At 37.9% G+C, this 19,199-nt stretch overlaps 1 protein-coding gene across 1 annotated transcript in view; it reads right to left on the bottom strand.

Annotated features, from left to right (window-relative positions):
• Positions 1-19,199, bottom strand: part of sik2b (salt-inducible kinase 2b) — a 42,315-nt gene that overhangs the window by 10,729 nt on the left and 12,387 nt on the right. Inside the window, exons 4-9 of the mRNA XM_079823959.1 lie at positions 15,573-15,734; positions 8,675-8,799; positions 8,012-8,135; positions 1,444-1,664; positions 1,192-1,344; positions 211-369 (exon numbers count right to left, since the gene is read on the bottom strand). Coding sequence (XP_079680085.1) covers positions 211-369; positions 1,192-1,344; positions 1,444-1,664; positions 8,012-8,135; positions 8,675-8,799; positions 15,573-15,734 — 944 coding nt within the window. The remainder of the gene's footprint in view (positions 1-210; positions 370-1,191; positions 1,345-1,443; positions 1,665-8,011; positions 8,136-8,674; positions 8,800-15,572; positions 15,735-19,199) is intronic.

Below are 19,199 nucleotides of genomic sequence, written 5' to 3'. Positions count from 1 at the left end.
ACAGCTGTGTGTATCAGCGTCTCGACAACCCTGCACATCAATGTAGAAAGAACGTCTGGAGATTTCTTAAAATGCGTATAGTAGACAATCTTAAACATTTGCTACGCTTCAGTGAAAACTCGAATTAAAAATCCATGCCTAAACAAGCTACAGAGAGAAACACAAGCTTTCTTCCCCTATAATTGAACATCAAATTCATTTCGCACTCACTTTGGGAGTCCCAACCTCCTCTTCCATGAGGCTGTGCTCAGTAGTACAGGTGGACTGTGGGAATGTGAAGGAGTCCGCAGAGGCTTGAGGCATAGCTGGGGATCGCAGAAGACGCATGTTCTGAGGCAGGAGGCTCACCTGAGGAGCAGTGCCGCTCGCCTGCAGTGCAGAGAAAAAGATCCGGAAACAGTCAACAGCTTGGCCAACACCGTACTTACACTCAGGGCTTGACATTAACACCCGCCAAATGAGAATGGATTTCAGCAGTGGCGTGTAACGCAGTCACTCTAATAGCCACTTTGGCGAGTTGAAATTTATATATAATATATACATTTTTCAATTGTAGTCTTTTAAAAAGGCATCCGAAATAATAAACTAAGTGCAATGTAGTATCAAAAATATCGATTTTATATCACTACTGAAATATCTGAAGTGCTTCCAATACTAATTTTCCACAGAATAGATAGATCTCTTGACACACAAACTGGCTTCCCCTCACTCGTTCTATGAGTATTGTTGGTGTTACAGGGCTTGAATTTCAGAATAGGATTACGTGTATTGTGCATCATTTTTCTCATTACCGCAGATTTTGGGCTCACATCCAGCAGAGTGCAACCATATAAAGCTGCCTCTCAGTACTAAGTTACGTTTTTTTTACTGCTTATTGCGCTTAAACAGTCAAATAAACAAAATAATGTCAAAATGCAGGTCTTGACGAGTATTCAAGTAAACACAGTCAGTTATGCTTTAAGTAAACACACAGTTGAGAAAGAGAACGCATGTCAGTGTGCGTCAGGTCTTAAAGTGACAGCAGCCTAATAATACCTGCTGCCAAATTAATTGAAAATATCTATACGCCAGTTGCTAGTAACTTTGGAAAACCACTGGCGGTAGTGACTGGACAGCAAAAGAGTTAATGTTAAGCCCTGCTTACACTACTGTTAACATTTTAATTTTCAGAGGCAATTTGAAGAGTTTTACCTTGACGACGGTCTGCTCTGCAATCGTACTGGGACGTCTCTGGCGGGCATCGAGTCGGGGCTCAACTGGGAAACTGCAGCGGTGGGCCTTTAGCCTCTCAACCAGCAAGTAGTAGATAGCAGCAAAATGATTGTAACTCTTATTCTGAAGAGACTGCAGACCATATAAAGAAATTATAAAAAAAGGGCCATTAGTCAAGCTTGTATGCACATTAATGCAATTTCACTTCTTAAAATTTGTGTAATTTCTCACCTCTACGGTCTTGTGCTGGTCGATGCCCAGGCTGTGCATCAACCTGAGCACCTGTTCACTGTATTCTCCCACACCAGCCTCCCCCTCTGCAGTCTGCTGGTATAACATCGGCCGCTGCACAGGCACCTCCATCACCATCCACTTGTGCTCCTTTATTTGTCCTATAGACAGACGCTTAGAGGGGTCTAACACCAACATCCGCCTGATGAGATGCTCACAGTCTGCACATAAGAAAGGAAAAAAAGAAAAAGACAAACATGACATTGTTTTTATAACATACACTAGTTTGGGGTCAGTAAGATATTTTTTTAAAGAAATTAATACTCTTTTGAGGAAGAACACATTTGAATGATCAAAAGTGACAGTAAAGACATGGTGGTCTTACAAAAGATTACTATTTCAAATTGATGCTGTTCTTTTGAACTTTTCTTAATCAAAGAATCCTAAAACATTAAGCAGAAGAACTGTTTCAAAAACTGATATTAATAAGATTTTTTTTTCTTGAGCAGCAAATCAGCATATTAGAATTATTTCTGAAGGATGGAGATGAATAATGGTTACTGAAATTAGGCTTACCAAATCACATGAACGAATTACATTTGAAAATACATTCAAATAGAAAACATTTTTTACATTTTATTGTAAATTGTAATAACATTCTCATTATATCATTTTATGAATAAGAGACAAAAACATACTGAAGAGTGGAGGGGGGAAAAGTGGAAGCTGTTTATTCTGATAACAGTTATCAGTAAATTATTATTGTTAATGGTCAAGTATTATCATAATTGTGGGAGCAGTAAGAAAGTTCTGTGCTTGTCTCAGCAGTGAGAACAGCAGTTCTGTACAATTTCAACCTGAAAAGGTCACAGTGTGTTTGCTTCACAGTAAACACTGCTGCATCTGAGACGTACATCCAGCAATGGTGACAGCCTGTACCGTCCACTACTTAGGACAAGATTGGCAACACAGCCTGTCTACAATCCCAGTCGAAAACTGCCTAACAAATGCTGCACTGTCAGACCAACACAAACCTTAATCACATTATTTCATCTGAGAATGCACAAGGTCTTTTGTCTGTCCCTGTGCCCTTGACTATTGACCATGTCTGACTCATCTGGGCTGAATGAAACTGACGTCACAGGGCTGGCTGTGATGCGGGCGTGCTCAATGCTCCTGCTGCTCATTGCTGACCATTTTTTTTCATCCTGTTAATCTGTCGCATTAATGGTTACTGGAGAGCCTGCGAGACACTAGCACAAACAGAGGGAGTCGCACAGCCAAAGTAACACTCCTTGTGCTAGAACACAGTGGGATGTCCTCCTGCTGAAAACATCCTCCTCCTGACGGCTCCCTCACTTTTTTATTACCATATTCATGTAGAAATCATACGCATAGGATGAATGGTTCTTCAGATGCAAACTGATCTGAAATTTTACACCATCTTTACGGACCATACAATTTAACCAAGATTTTTATACTGATATTAATAGATTTTTAGTCACTGCTTGCTTAAAGAAAAAACTAAAGACAAATAAATAATTAAAAACTAAAGACTAAACAGCAAGTTTTCAGAAACCAAACAATAGTTTTGGAAGGGACAACATTTTAGGTTTTATTCACTGAAAATTTTGCACAACAGATTATTGCGACAAAGGGACAGTCCGCCTACATTTTTTTATTCTTCATAAAAAGTAATTTACTCACTCTCATGTTGTTCCATGCCTGTAAGACTTACTTTGGGGGAACATAAAAAGATAATTTGAAGAATGTAGGTAACCAAACTGTTTCAGTTCACATTGACTTCCATTGTATGAATAAGAGTATGGGATTCTCTTGGAATTCAATGGGAACTAAAACAATTTGGTTACCTACATTCTTCAAAATATCTTCTTCTGTGTTCTGCAGAAAAAAGAAATGCATACAAGTTTGGAATCATATTTGGGTGAATTAAAACCTAAGCCGCATTTGGACGGTAATTCTTTCTCATGTGGATGTCTGTCAAAATAAGAGTACGTTTACACGACAACGATGTAAAAATGGAAAAGTTTTTCTTTGACAACAACACTGTCAAAAAGTTTCCCTTCTACACAGATCCGCGAAAACGACTAAAACCGCTGCATTATGCATGCCAGGCCAGCAGTTGGCGATGTCACTTTGTAAAGAAACACTAAGTTGCCTATAGACTGAACCATAGACCGTAAAAAAATATGGACGACGCAACTTCATTCTCTTCCGCTGAAGAAAAGTGAAGCCCCAGAGGTCAGAATATGTCGCTGACATCTTGCTCAGATTTGGGCCCGAGTCTGTGCAGTAGAGAGCAGGAAGTAGAGCCGCGATATCAAAAGCCCGCCCACACTCTCGCAGATGCAGAACAATTTATTAGTTGGCGTGAAATAAACAGTTATGGAAATATAGAAATTAAAGCTAAAGCTCCAATCTCCTCCAAAAAAAGTCAGTTGGTGCTTCAGTGACGACTTCACTCAGAGCCGTCAATCTCAGTTGTCAATCATAACCTCACACCCCCTGTTTTTATAGCATCAAATAACTAACTAAAACCAAACTTATTTTAAAAACAACAACATTTGAAATAAAATCAGCGTGATTAAAAACTGCCTAAAATGACAGAAACCAACTTTGGGAAAAAATTTATATGAATTGTAATTTGATTGTTTAGTTTGTCTCGCGTCCATTAGAATACACAGAGGGGCGGGGGTTACGACCTATACTGGGACCAACCACTAGGGGGCAGTTTTTAACATGAGCGCGGCAGGCTTGGACTGAACACATAATGCGCATTTACATGACGTCATTGTTTTTGTAGTTTACATGGGGACAATAAGAGTATAATTTTCAAAAACTTGCACTTTGAATTTTCAAAGGTTTGCGCTTTCAAGTCCCCAAAAACGCCATTGTTGACGCGCTGAGGAATGGAAATACATATGTTGATAGGCAGAACTGAATACAATGATTGGACAAAAACTTTTTTGGTCCCGAGTAGTCCACAGAAAATATATGTACATTTCTTAATATTTAGTCCACTTCTATTATTGATTGCAATCAGTCTGTGAAGAGACTTTCATCCAGTATAACAAAAAGTGTTTCTGAAAAACATTGCCTACCCTAACTTTAACGACTGACACTTGCCAACACCGGATGCAAGCATCGCATCAAAAGCAAATAGAGCCTATTATAATCACGGACAAGGGGAAAAATGAAAGAGTAAATAGAAGTATAGAAGCGTGACGGTTTTATGTGGATACGGTTTCCAAAACCCTTACTCAGGTGCAATAGCGAGTTGGTGTTGTTAAGTGTTTCCTATTCAATGATTTAGTTTTTGTTATTTTAGCACATCAAGTTAAACAAAATGAAAATGAGAAATAAGTTTGTTTTTTATATTTTACCACTTTTAACAACTTTTTTAGGTTCTAATTACAGTAAATTCAAAAGATGTATCAAAATTAAGGCTAGATAAAATATATTAATGCCAAGTCAGCACCAAAGACTATTTTCATGGCAATAACAAGGAAGAATGAAATAATAATATAATCTTCTTGCAAAAAACACTTATTCAAATGTACTTGTAATGAAAATTCTAAAATTATTTCCGGTGACACCTCACTAAACAAATGATCCAAATTTATAGTAAAAGTATCTTCCTCATTCATACTTTTCTTTCACCTCAAAGTATCAAAGGGCAGAGAACGTCCTACATGTTCTATAAGATAATGCCATTATTGTGCAAGTTCCTGAATGTTCCATCTCGTCTTGAGCCCTCATTAAAGCTACCAGGATAATTCTGGGAAAGTACTTTTCCTTCACTGAGAAATAAGCCAAATTTCCCTGCATAACACACCAGGCTCTCATAATCTTTCCCAACGGTGCGCGTGCTGTATTCACCGTGTAGCGTAGTGTGTAGTGTGTGGTGTGCGCAAGCACTCTTGGCTGAGAGCAATCTGAGGTGGGGTGAATACTCCATAGGGGTGAAATCCTGTGTGATGAGAACATTTGAAAAGGAAATGTAAAGGAAAAGCACACACTGTTCTTCTCATTTGGGGAGTAACGCTCAGTTTCACTCGGGGACCTGCAAGGACATGAGTTTTGGGCTACCATTCTCAACGTGGCTTAATTGTTTAAATGTTTTGAATAGAAGTCAACTGACCTCTACTACCGGCCCCTCCCCCCAAATCAGGGGCCATCCTGGCAGGACCGGTAGATTAACATGTGTTCGCTCTTCCTCGGGTTACTTGATCCGTGCTTAATCACAGTGAGCAAAGCTTGTGTAAAATGAACAAATGTGACATTCTGACTCTTACGACAAGAGCGGACCACCGCCCTCCCTGGCATGAACTGGCTGACTGCTATCAGGATAATCTGATAACCGTCTTGCTTCTCAACCTTTGCCCTCTCACTTTATCTCTCTTGCCCTTCTTTCTCTCTCTCAATCACAATCCTACCCTTCACAGCTTGCGTTATTCTGCCTAAAAAAAGTGCAGAATAACGAGTGGAGTGAATATTGAATGCTGTTATTTTACTCTGCATAGGTCACTCACTTTAAAGTGGGTGGGTTAACAACTAGTCAACAAATTGGGTTTAAGGAAGCCCTGTATAATAAGATTTCTGGGTCACCTGACTCTGACTGGATGCGTTTCTTTGGGGACATTTAACAAGTGGGTTAATTTAGCTAGCGGGTTCACGAGGTGCATTTTCAAAATACTACTTATTACTTGACACACTATTTAAAAAAAACGATTGTGGAACCAGTGATAAAAATATAAAATTCTGATAAACTTGTCAGTAGGTATGCAAGATAATCAGTACCATATTGTATATTAGTGATATTAAAGGCTTTTTTATTTAATCATAAATTGCTTATTTACCCTATTTTTACATTAGATTTTTACACTATCATTCAAAAGTTTGTGGTCAAAAAGATTTTAAAAAAAAAGAAGAAATTACAATGAAAGAATGAAAAATTTATGCTAAAAATTCAGCTTTATCATCACAGGAGTAAATTAAATTTTAAAATATATTAAAACAGAAAACAGTTATTTTTAATTGTAATAATATTTTACAATAACTGCAAATAAATGCCGTCTTGGTGAGCATAAGAGACTTCTTTTAAAATATTAATAAATCTTGCCAAACCCAAACTTCTGAAAGGTAGTGTAGATTACACCTTTGGCATTGTCTAACGTTCACTTAAATTGGATCTTTAAAAACACAAAAAATGTAATAACACTGTTAAATGTAATTTAGAAAATCTCAAAATAAATATATACACGTTATGTTGTGGTACCTAAATTCACAAATGTATTGCATATATTTGTACAAAAACAGCAATTAAAGGATTAGTTCACTTTCAAATAAACTTTTGCTTATAATTTACTCACCCCCTTGTCATCCAAGATATCCATGTCTTTCTGTCTTCAGTCGAAAAGAAATGAAGATTTTTGATGAAAAGATTTCAGGATATTTCTCCATAAAATGGAAGTCAATAGACTCCATATGGTTCAAGGTCCAAATGAGAGGTTCAGTACAGCTTCAAAAGGGCTTTAAACCACATCAAACGGTACCAGACAATCAATAAGGGTCTTATCTAGCGAAACGATCTGTCATTTTTTAAATAAATAAATAAAGTTTAAGTTTTATAAGCACAAATGCTCGCCATGCTCTGTTCAGTGATGCGCGCTCGTGACGTAACGTAATACACAATTACGTTGAAAAGGTCACGCTAGACGCAGGCGGAAGTACAGAGTCAGTGTTTACAAATGAGCGGAAGGAGGACCGTATCCACATATTCAAATGTCTTTGCGCCTGCGTCTAGCGTGACCTTTTCAACGTAATTGCGTTTTACGTGACGTCACGAGCGCGCATCAATGAACAGAACAAGGCGAGCATTTGTGCTTATAAAATTTAAACTTTATTTATTTATTTAAAAAATGACCGATCGTTTCGCTAGATAAGACCCTTATTGATCGTCTGGTACCGTTTGATGTAGTTTAAAGCCCTTTTGAAGCTGTACTGAACCTCTCATTTGGACCTTGAACCGTTTGGAGTCTATTGACTTCCATTTTATGGAGAAATATCCTGAAATCTTTTCATCAAAAATCTTCATTTCTTTTCGACTGAAGACAGAAAGACATGGATATCTTAGATGACAAGGGGGTGAGTAAATTATAAGCAAAAGTTTTTTTGAAAGTGAACTAATCCTTTAATTGTCTTATCATCAATAGAATGAAAATAATGAATCAGCTTATCGGTATCGACCAGAATTGTAATATCAGTGCACCCCTTCCAGTCAATCTCATTAATAGACTAGTCAGTTACTGGACTAGTATACTATGGGACCATCATGACTCATTTCAAAGGGATATGTTCCACTGCTTAATGTCTCTGGGCAGTTAAAGTCGTTCCTCTTTATACAGTCCAGACACAAACAAACTGTAGCCAAGCACTTATGGAATGTTTTAATTGACTAGGCTTGAATTTCATGAAAAAACAGTAACTGCCGCAAAACAGAAAACCTCTCCTGGTGGCGGCTTCGTGCACTAAGAGAGCGTCTCACCTTCTGTCATGAAGTAAGGGATTCGGAAACGGCCCTCCAGAACACGCTGCCGCAGGATGGGGAGAGAGGGGCCATCGAAGGGCAGGGCACCACACACCAGCACGTACAGAACCACCCCCATACTCTGCAGGAACACACACACAGCGTCAGCTCAATGGTGAAAAACAAGATTATAATGTGCAAATGCACAGGTGCAAACACTTAAAGGGATAGATCACCCTAAAAGAATATTCTGTCATCACTTACTTCCCCTCATGTTGTTCCAAACCTATATGACTTGTTTGTGGAACACAAAGTGAGATGTTTAACAGAATGAATTTGCTGCTCTTTTCTCATTGTATGTGAAAATCTAGCCTAATTAAAAAGTCATATGGGTTTGGAAACAACTTGAGGGTGAGTAAATTACTTTAAATTTTTGGGTGAACTCTTCCTACAATGGCAATAAAAAGCGAGTGAGAGAGCTTTCACATGATCTGAGCTCTATCTCACATGGACCACAGGGTGTTTGGTTTACGCTTTGACGTCAGTCGAGTTCTCAAAGGTTGAATAGGTGCTAACACAAACAACTGTCAGCTGACTCGCTAATCATTTACTGTCAAACACACTGCGATGTGAACCTGCACGGATACACTGGCTAGTCAGATCAGTGCAGAGTGTCATTACCCAGATGTCTAGCTGGGGTCCCTCATACTGCTGTCCCTCAAACACCTCCGGGGCTGCATATGGAGGACTCCCGCACCATGTGGCCAGGGGCTTTCCCGACTGGAAGAAATTTCCAAAGCCAAAATCTGCAAGGGCGAAAAAAAAAAAAAGAGATAATATGAAATAAGAATGAAACTGACAGGCTTGGCTCAGTGGCATAGATCACATTTCAGCTTTGGGGGACAACAAACAAGAAGGTTTCATTTCAATATTGATTGTACTATCAAGGTTCCCACATGCACCATGTGACCGTGAACTCTCCCAGTTAATCATGACTTCTGTGTTTAAGAATATGTAAAAGAGACTAAACTCACTAAAAAGAGATATTTCTAGCTGAGTGAATATTTAAGATTTTTTTGTGTGTGAAATATTACAAAATTGAAATATATTAAAATAGGAAACAGCTATTTTATATGATATTTTATATACTCCAGTATTCAGTGTCAAATGAATAGAAAGTTAAAAACAGCATTTATTTGAGAAATAAATGTAATATAAACAGCATTACTTTTGATCAATTTAATGTATCCTTGCAGAATAAAAGTATTTATTTTATATGTTCAGAAAACAAGCACTGACCCCAAACATTTGAATGGCAGTGAATTACATTTCCATGACTTTTCCAGGTCTAGAAATCACAACTTTAAAATTCAGACCATTATAAATAAATACATTATAAGTAAATGTATTCATAAAAAATATAGTGCCAAATAAAGTTATGACTGGTAAGACATATTAATGGCTCTTAATTGTTCTCATTTTACCCACTTTTGGCAACTGTGAATGTGGCAACTGTGAACTGTGGCAAAAATTAATAATGGATCCTGTAAGTGTGTGAATTATTTGTCATCAATTGTCAAGAGTTGAAAAATATAATATCCTTCCAACTGCATACTGTACTTTCTGTGCGAAATCCGTTTACTGATGAACCAGAGGTGTAATTGCCTTAAATTACCCATGCCTCTGACAATACAGACATTGCAAATACATCCTTCTCCAATATCCTAAGCCAAAAAACACATTTCCTCCACACATCCTCAAAGCTCACAGAATGATGCTTTTGCAGCCCACTTCTTTCTACTTTGATGACTAATATTAGCCACTCACTAAGATGGCATTGCAAAAAACAAACAAACAAACAAACAAACAAAAAAATTCTCCACACAAACAAACGTTGCTGTTAGAGTGTAATTTGCCTGCAGTAAAGTCAGATTTACACAGAGCGCTTTTTTTCTTTCTTTGTTTTTTACAATCTTTCAGATCCCATGAAATCAGAAATAGAGTTTTGTGACTTAGCCCATGCGTGCTATCTATGAGATCACCTAGATGCTAGGGAAAATTAAATATAAGCATTTAAAATGTACAGCCTTCCTCTTCTGAGAAACAGAGCAAAAATATTGATGACTCATCCAGCACAACAAAGATTTGTCCAATCAAATGCCATCTAGAATGAAAATATCCGTTTCTCTAATACCGCCTTCAACCGACTAGAAAATAGCAGATTATGTGCATAGCTGTGATGTAACTAATACACATTAGTTTATAAAAGGGACAAGCCCTTTATGTTTCATGTTTCATCTGAACTTCCTGTTTCAATAGGAAATACATCAACACAGGAAAGAAAACTCTTGATGAAATTAATAAAAAATTATTCTGTGACTTGATTTATACTTTTGCCTAACAAGCTATAACATTGTGTGAATGACCAGAAAAGATTACATAACATGTAATCTTTACATAAGGACTACATTACATAAGGTCACTTAAAATTTCTAAGCGACCAAGTTGGCATTATACCACGCTATGTCTACCGGCAAATTTGTATAACATGGTAATGCTGACAACATTCAATAAAGGAACAGAAGGACGCTAAGCCAACACAAAGGCTGAGCAGCATCTGTAACAGGGCTTAGTGGATCATGCAGTGCAAACCCTGAAGATGGAACCCGTCATCACCACCTCACTCTGGCTTTAATGGGCTTGAAAAGCTTTACAAAGTGCTATGAGATTAGATACAATGGCCACCACTGCCAGAAATCGAAGACAGTTGTGCGAGATGGCCAAATATGGCTTCAAATATGGCTCTCAGACAAATCTGATACTCCTTGTATAACGGTCAAACTTCCTTTAAAGTATAGGTCACAAGCCTGTATTTGTTCATAGCAATGTGCAACTGCAAAAGCACAAACCTGAGTAAGTTGACAAATTATGCAGACACCAAATATAATTTTTTACTAGTGGGTGCAGGACACTATAGTTCATTAAGTGAGGATAGCACAATAAAGTAAACTGTACCTTTCTATCAAAGTTATCGGAAATTATCAAGATGAATTTGTTCGGACACCGTTTAACTTGAGTTTTTTTTTAAGGTGCCTGAATACACTTTGGTTTGACTGTATAACAAATAAACTTATAAACAAATATAACTTAAAACAGGAAAAATATATATATTTGGTATGTCAAATGTCATTTTAATTCCAGTGAGTATAGAGTTTTTCTAGAATCTGAGCTCCAGGGACCTCATAGAATGAAATTGTGAACCTTAAGAAAGATAAAAAGCAGCCATGGTTACATTAGATTGTGACTGTGATGTAAGAAGCCAGTATGATGAGTCCATATCAGTTGAGCTGACCCACTTCATGAGTTGAATGCTGAGCAGGAGGAATTGACGTCAATGCTCTAGGCAGTCCAGCGGCAGACATTGCAGGAGTGAGTCTCAACATTCAATATAGGAATCACTCAATCTCATCCGGCCCCAGCGCTTAACTCCTGCAGCTTGGAAAACAGCGGCTAGTGCCATATTTGCAGGCAGGCAGGCAGACAGAGCTGATCTTTTTGTTACTTCAAATAAAAGCTTTTATTGAGGTCAATAGGGGCTCTCATAATTTCGTAATGCAGTGGACATGCGTAACACACTGTGTATTGGATTTGTGCTGTATGTTGGTTGTATAAAGATCTCTGGGGATCCTATACTAACCATTTTTTATACGGTTTCCCAATCATTGCCCAAGCCCAGGAAGTCTCCAACTCCCCCAGGTTTGCTCATTCAACATGAATTAATGGAAAAACAGATGTAAACTCTTTTCTTGCTTCATGCTTTGACATGCAATCAATTGTCATATAATCACAATGCAAAATCACTGTGAAATGAAAGATATATTGCCCTGTATATCTATACACTATGGGAAAGGGTTTTCCTGTTAATAGATTAGTGTCACAGCTTCTTCTGCTTCCTCAAAATTTCTTTTTTTTTATTCAGACACAGGCACATAAATGTTTGAAGTGGAACATAAAAGGCTGATGACCTTTCTTTGAATGACCCAGCTCCAGCCATCTTCTGAGCGGCTGACTGTGCATCAGTGTGAGGGCCAAAGGAAAAATGACCTTTAACAAAGCCTTGTGGGACACCCCACTGTGACTGGCCACTGCATTACTTGCTGTGCAAAACATCACAATCTACCATCATGACAGTGGAGTTTGGGCAGAGAGCAGGTTGAGGTGTCAGTGTTTGAATATGTGTGCACGTGTGTGTGTGTGTGGGGGCATGTTTTTGTGAAATATCAGGACACAAATGTGTATAATGACATGGGTATGACACAGGTATTACAAAAAGAGGGTGAAATATGAGGACGTTCCCCATGTCCTCACTTTTCAAAATGCTTATAAATCATACAGAATGAGTTTTTATTTCACAAAAAGTAAATTGTGCAGTTTCCTGTGATGGGTAGGTTTAGGGGCAGGGTTTCCCCACATTTCACAAAAACCCCTGTGTGTGTGTGTGTGTGTGTGTGGGTGGGCATGTTTTTGTGAAATATCAGGACACAAATGTGTATAATGACATGGGTATGACATAGGTATTACAAAAAGAGGGTGAAATATGAGGACATTCCTCATGTCCTCACTTTTCAAAATGCTTATAAATCATACAGAATGAGTTTTTTTTCACAGAAAGTGAACTGCACAGTTTCCTGTGATGGGTAGGTTTAGGGGCAGGGGCAGTGTAAGGGGATAGAAAATACGGTTTGTACAGTATAAAAAAACATTACGCCTATGGAATGTCTCCACATTTCACAAAAACCTGTGTGTGTGTGTGTGCGAATCCCTCCTTTCACTGAGAGCCTTGTATGGCTGCGATACTCAGCACCTGGCTCACTTTATAGTCAGTAGCCTAATGAAATCTAATGAAATAGCAAATTAACCTTGGTCTGCATATATGGCTCAGCACAGAATGTACCTGTGTCTTCTTGACGCAAGTCATGGCTTTGCCAACTGAGCAGTACCTGAGTCATCATCCTGAGCAGTACAGCTTTGATGATATAAACTGTCCATGACACCCTGTAATTAACTATGAATATTAACTCACACATGTAGGTGAAAACTTAAGGCAAGGAAAACTACTACTACTACTACTAAAAGTACCAAACCATTTAGACTACACATTTCGGCTTGGTTTTGTGGTGCTACAAACTTTAATAAATGTTTTACAGTCTCCAGTTCAGTGTTACACACACGCACACGCACACAATAAAATAAAATAAAATAAAATAAAAACATTTGTGCATTTACCCAGTTACACAGATAAAAAGCAAGAATAAAATAAACCAAACTAAATTAAAGGGTTCATAAATTGAGAAATCAACTTTTAATTCAGCCTTTGATAAATAAAAGTATATTGTGATGAATATCCTGTAAGTTTCGGAGCTGAAAACGTCCTTGTTAGTCAAAGAAAAGCTTTTATTGACACCAGGCCCAGCAAACGCTCGATCTCAGAATGTGCCAAACTTTGACATCAGTGTCTGGTGAAACACCGCCTCAACAGAAGAAGTACGCCTGATTCTGTAGCCCCTCCCACCGATTATAGGCCTACGTGGAGCTAAACCGGATTGAACTTCCAAGCAATAAACATGCTGCATAAGCTTCATTCAGATTCCAATAATATGAATACATGGATGAACTTTATTTTTAATGAATATCCAGCTCACGTGGGGAAGACATTGCGCGTGTCTAACTGAACATAAATTACCATGCTGTCACAGGCTGGAGAATCCTTTATTTGATGTGTTGTTGGTTCATTGTGCTGCGATTCGTGATCAGACTCGGGCCAAGGCTCGCAAAGCCCAACTTCCCGGGGCTATGTGTTCTCCAGACGGGCTACCAAAACGTATGGCCTGCCTGACGGGCTTAAATAGTGAAATAACATTCCTTTCTTGGTGTGCGTGGTTCACTCTCTTGACTTGATATTTGAAGGAAAAATACAATCGTGGAAGTTTTGATCATGCTTTGATTCGTCTTACTCTGCAATGAGGCTTGTGTGTATGTGTGTGTTAGTGATGCACGGTTTGCGGTTATATCCACTGATCGGGCGGGCCAAGTAATACAATTTAAATACCATTCCAATTAATTGCGGGTGGATGGGAGATAAATCATTGTGTTTGTTTGATAAAGACATTTTGCGAGCCCTTTGGGCGAGTCATTCAGGTTGCCGTTTCCCACACGCTTTCAAAACAATTCCTCACGTGTACTCACGGGGGAGCAGAAGCTCATTATAATATGTAAAACTTATCCAATCATAGCAGTGGGCGATTACTTCCAAGTCTTCAATGTGGCATGCCCATAAAAACAGAGCGTTCCATGAGAGAGAGGCTCAAAACCAGGGTAGAAAATGGCCTATTACTTATTCATTATGATGTTTTTGAATGTAAAAACCAAGCGAAAGTCATAAGTTGACCTCAGACAACAGTATAAAAAGCCCCCTTTAATTATATTGTATTACATAAAAGGTATAATATATATATAATAAAATATAAGTCATTATAGTTATAGCCATAAAAAACACATTGGGTAAATAAAATATTGTTTTACAGTAAAACCAAAAATTATTCAGACACCAGATATAATTTTTTACTAATGGGCGCAGGACACTATAGTTCATTTATGTAAGAGAGGATAGCAAAATAAATTAATCTGACATATACCCAAAAAAATCTTCATTATACAGTGGACTGCCAGTAAAGTGATAAAAAATTGGGACCAAGATTATTCAGACACTTTGACCTGACCATGTTTTGCTTAAGTGTTTTTTTCTTTAATTGCTAATGCAACCTTTTACACCACAAACTGAACTAAATTAAAGGGATAGTTCACCCAAAAATGAAAATTCTGTCATCATTTACTCACCCCCAAGTTGTTCCAAACCTGTATGAGTTTCTTTGTTCTGCTGAACACAAAAGAAGATATTTTGAAGAATGTTTTTAACCAAGCAGAGAGAGCAACCATTCACTACCATATTAGGGGGGGGGAAATAGCATGGTAGTCAATGGTTGCTCTATCTGTTTTGTTACAAACGTTCTTCAAAATAGCTTCTTTTGTGTTCCGCAGAACAAAGAAACAAATACAGGTTTGGAACAACTTGAGGGTGAGTAAATGATGACAGAATTTGCATTTTTGGGTGAACTATCCCTTTAAGTATTTTGGTAATTGGTTGACCTAAATTGGTATTGTCTAATTGTGCACTTAAATTGAACAGCTGACTGGTTGATTGTAATCCATTACATACCTTTCTATCAAAGTTATCGGACATTATCAAGATGAATTTGTTCTGACACAGTTTAACTCTGAGTTCTTGTCATATATTATTACCATTTCCTAAACTATAGCGAATAAACTGATAATGTGAGAAAATGTTGAAAGTGTCTGAATAAATTTAGGTTTGACTGTATATTATATTATTCATACAATATATACACTAAAATATATAAATAATAATAATATAATGTAGATTTAAGCAGTTGTTTTTTGTATCAGACTAATAATGTTCCAAAGCCAAAATTTTGGATAGTGTAACTATGAAGGCCTTTACCAGCAATCTTGATGTTCATGTGTCCGTCTAGCAGCAGGTTCTCCGCCTTCAAGTCCCGGTGAACGATGTTACGATTGTGGCAGTACTCAACAGCAGACAGAATTTGCCAGAACTTGCGACGTGCCTCTGATTCACTCAGCCGTCCATGCTTGGCTAGGTAGTCTAAATAAAAAGGAAGTGGGGTTAACTAAACATCACAAAATACACAATCAATTAAACATTCTGCATGGGTACTGTAGTGTAATATGGGTCATAATAAAATGTGACTGGACGAAGAAAAAAAAAGCAATAATTTGAAAACCATGACCACACGTTGTACCGGGAAAGGCTCCGGTGGTGTGGTGTGGCTAGTGGCAGAGATTGATGAGCCACAATAAGGAGGCTCTGTGGTGTGTGAGTAGGGTAAACATCCCCCCGGATGGTGTAATCATGTGGTCACCACACCCTAGAGTGCTGGGTCAGCCCCTGGCTCTCGGCCCGTGGCCAAACCTACAGTCCTCACACATTCCATTCCATACTCGCCCTGGGATTATACTGAGGTGGGTTGGCAGAGCGACTGTGTGTACATGGCAACATGTTTAAGGCGTCATTCTCTGCATAAGTTGGTTTTCTAATAGCAGGGGGTGGGGGGGGGGGATCAATTTTCAAAAACAGACAGTCATATGTGATAGCAGAAATACCTTGCATAAGAGCAGAGAAGAAAAACACGGGTTACTAAAAAAAGCCATATTATGTCCACACGTCATTTAAATATGCAAAGTCTATTTACTGTATACATTCGCTGTGTGATACATGTATTTAAAAGAATGCATTGTGTGCAAAGAATGCATATTAGCTATTAAACCATCTTATTGCATATGTACAGGGTTCACGTTTTATATAAATACATATTAATGGTATGAGATATTTAAATAATATATTAATAATATCTAATATTACTACAATAATAATACATTTACAGTAATACCAAATGTAAAATTCATTGAGCAAACCAATTAGATAACACATGCAACATTCTGAAATTGTGCCCCGTTTAAAAAGGAGTATGCTTTTTTAGGAGTATGTTGCTAATCAAAAAACACACCTGACAAAGGAATGTCTCATATTTGTGTCATCTAGCCGGTGGGAATCTACTCTGAGATAAGATGTACATACACTCTGCTCTATACCCCTCAACTGTCTGTAATCAACCCTGCTAAAGCACAGACTGTGGACTTTGACCAACAGAACACAATATCAGTCTGGTGCCAGCAAACCAGGGGCATTAGACCTCTAAAACGTGCTTGTTATACATGCATTTCTCTTCTTCTGATTATTAGCCATGTGAGCATGAACAAGATAGACCTGAAAGAGCCTGAGCTGGCCGGCTGACCTAATAAAAGTTGCTTCCACTTTATAAGTAGTACAGCTGAAGTTCCTCTCCAGTGACCCTTACAGTCACACCACAGTTGCATTGACTGACTAACTGCTAAAGAGGCACACGAAGAGGAGAAACACCATTTCCTCTTCCCAGCAAGATGCATTATCTGAAGGGCTTACGTATTGGGGGCTTTAAAACACGAACTAGCTGAACCTTGTCCTAGCATTATTGTCACGTACAGATATGGTATATTAGGTTCAAGTTCAACATCTTTAATTCACTGAAATAAAACATATAAAATATTTTTTATAAAAAAATATATGTTTATTAATAAAAACAGTTTAAAAGATTTAGAAATACATTTTTTGACTAATATTTTTTTAAATAATACTCAAAAGAATACCATTGTATTTTCTAGTTCTTCTTTTCTAATTCATGCTTTTTACCATCTTTAAGCTTTTCACCCTCGTTTCCTTGCTGTGCGACTTTTTAAAAAATATTTAAAAACATCTTTAAAAGATTTCAAAGAGTCTCTCAATTAATTAAGTCACATAAACCACACATATAATAATTAAAGAAAAATATGTTAAAAATCAAAGAATAATACTTTAATGAATACCATGGTATTAAATAAAATAAATTAATTAATAGTATTAAAAAAATACTATGGTATTATAACTACTTTGGTCATTTTCTGTTAGTGGATTCCTGCACACATTAAATAAACAAAACTATTTCCAAAATACAGAATACATTTCTTCTGGTCTTGAAACACATGTACACTCTTTCCAGTGTGTAATAAATGAGGATTTATGAATTTTCCTATACCACCATTACTAATGCAAAACCTAAAAATGACAGACTAGGAATAGAGCCTGAGGGTAAAAGGCAGGGATCGAGAGGCTGAGGGCAGACACGGGTGTCAAGACTGATCAGCTGACATGTTGAAAAAGAACCTTTTCTCCAGCTCTGTATTTTTCTAAAATATGCATGGCCTACATTTCTCCCCTCCTCTTCCAAAATTCAAATCAATGTCCCTTAGCTTTCTCTCTCTCCTGCTTTGCCTGTGCGTTCTGCAGCTCCTGCTTATTCGAAGTTGACCCAGTTTCCAGGTCCCTCTAATGCTTCGGCTCTGATCTGCGGTGCTGGTGGAGCAGACAGGCTCTCGTGGTGGGCTTCTGCACTTCTAAGCTCCACCACGGGGGACCAAACCCAACACTTCACAGCACCAAATGCGGCTCTATCTCTCTTCTCTCTCTTTTATCCCTGTGAAGATTATCTGATTCAAGTGAGTGCCTGTGTTATGTGAGAATAGCTTAGGTTTAGTGTGAATTAATCATGCTCCGTTTTGTGTAATGCAAGCAGACATCTTCATTTCAAAAAAGTATCTTTCATAATGGGAGATTAACTGAAGACTTTTATTCTTTATAGCGATGGAACATGCTGTAAATAAGTTGCATAATCATATTGTGCAACCAGAGAATGACAATAGCTGGACAACATGGCCTTTCAGTCCTACCAGAGACTACTTATAGGGTAATCTCGACAAAAACTGCCATGCAACTGTTTGTTATGCTATGTTGACAGATCCTTTTTTTTGTTTTTTATTTGCTTGACCTCAAGTCTCTATGGGAGATTTGGCTGTTATCTCACCCCTGTAGCACACTTGGGCGGGAACAAGTAATTTGGTTTGCCCCAGCCACGACATTCCTCTTTATATCTCTTTCAAAACAGAGACGTTGTTGTCACATCCAACACCAGGGTCATGGTGTCCACACAACGTACACCACAACCGCGAGATGGTAAAAGCATCACGCTAAATGTCTGTTTGTTGTCTTGTAATAAAACACTTTGCTAGTACAAACGTGCTGATTTGTGGCTGGACAAGCAGAATTTGCATGACAAATATATGTTTACAAAAATCAACAAATACATCCCAAGCAAAATGGTGTTTAGTCATTTGTCCACAATGAAAGCAGAAATGAAAGCACAATGCAAAACAACAGCCAATCTGAACATATTTGATGTAAAAAAATATACAGTTTTGGACCAATAGCATTAGCTTTGGGTGGGGCTACTCTATATACACAGGGTATATGTTACAGCTATTTCCCGTAAAATGCATCTAAACTCTAAGTTCACGTAGAAAAAAAACTGAATCCTCAGGGTAGGAACAATTTCTTAGTAGCATATCACATTGCCGTGTACTGTGAAACAGACACACGGTTATGTAAGAATAATGTGTGATGATTATGTGAGTTTTCACA

Source organism: Gobio gobio, assembly GCF_949357685.1.
Source record: "Gobio gobio genome assembly, chromosome: 8".
NCBI lineage: Eukaryota > Metazoa > Chordata > Actinopteri > Cypriniformes > Gobionidae > Gobio > Gobio gobio.
Note: the sequence above shows the minus strand (reverse complement) of the source record. Positions and strands in the feature narration are given on the sequence as shown.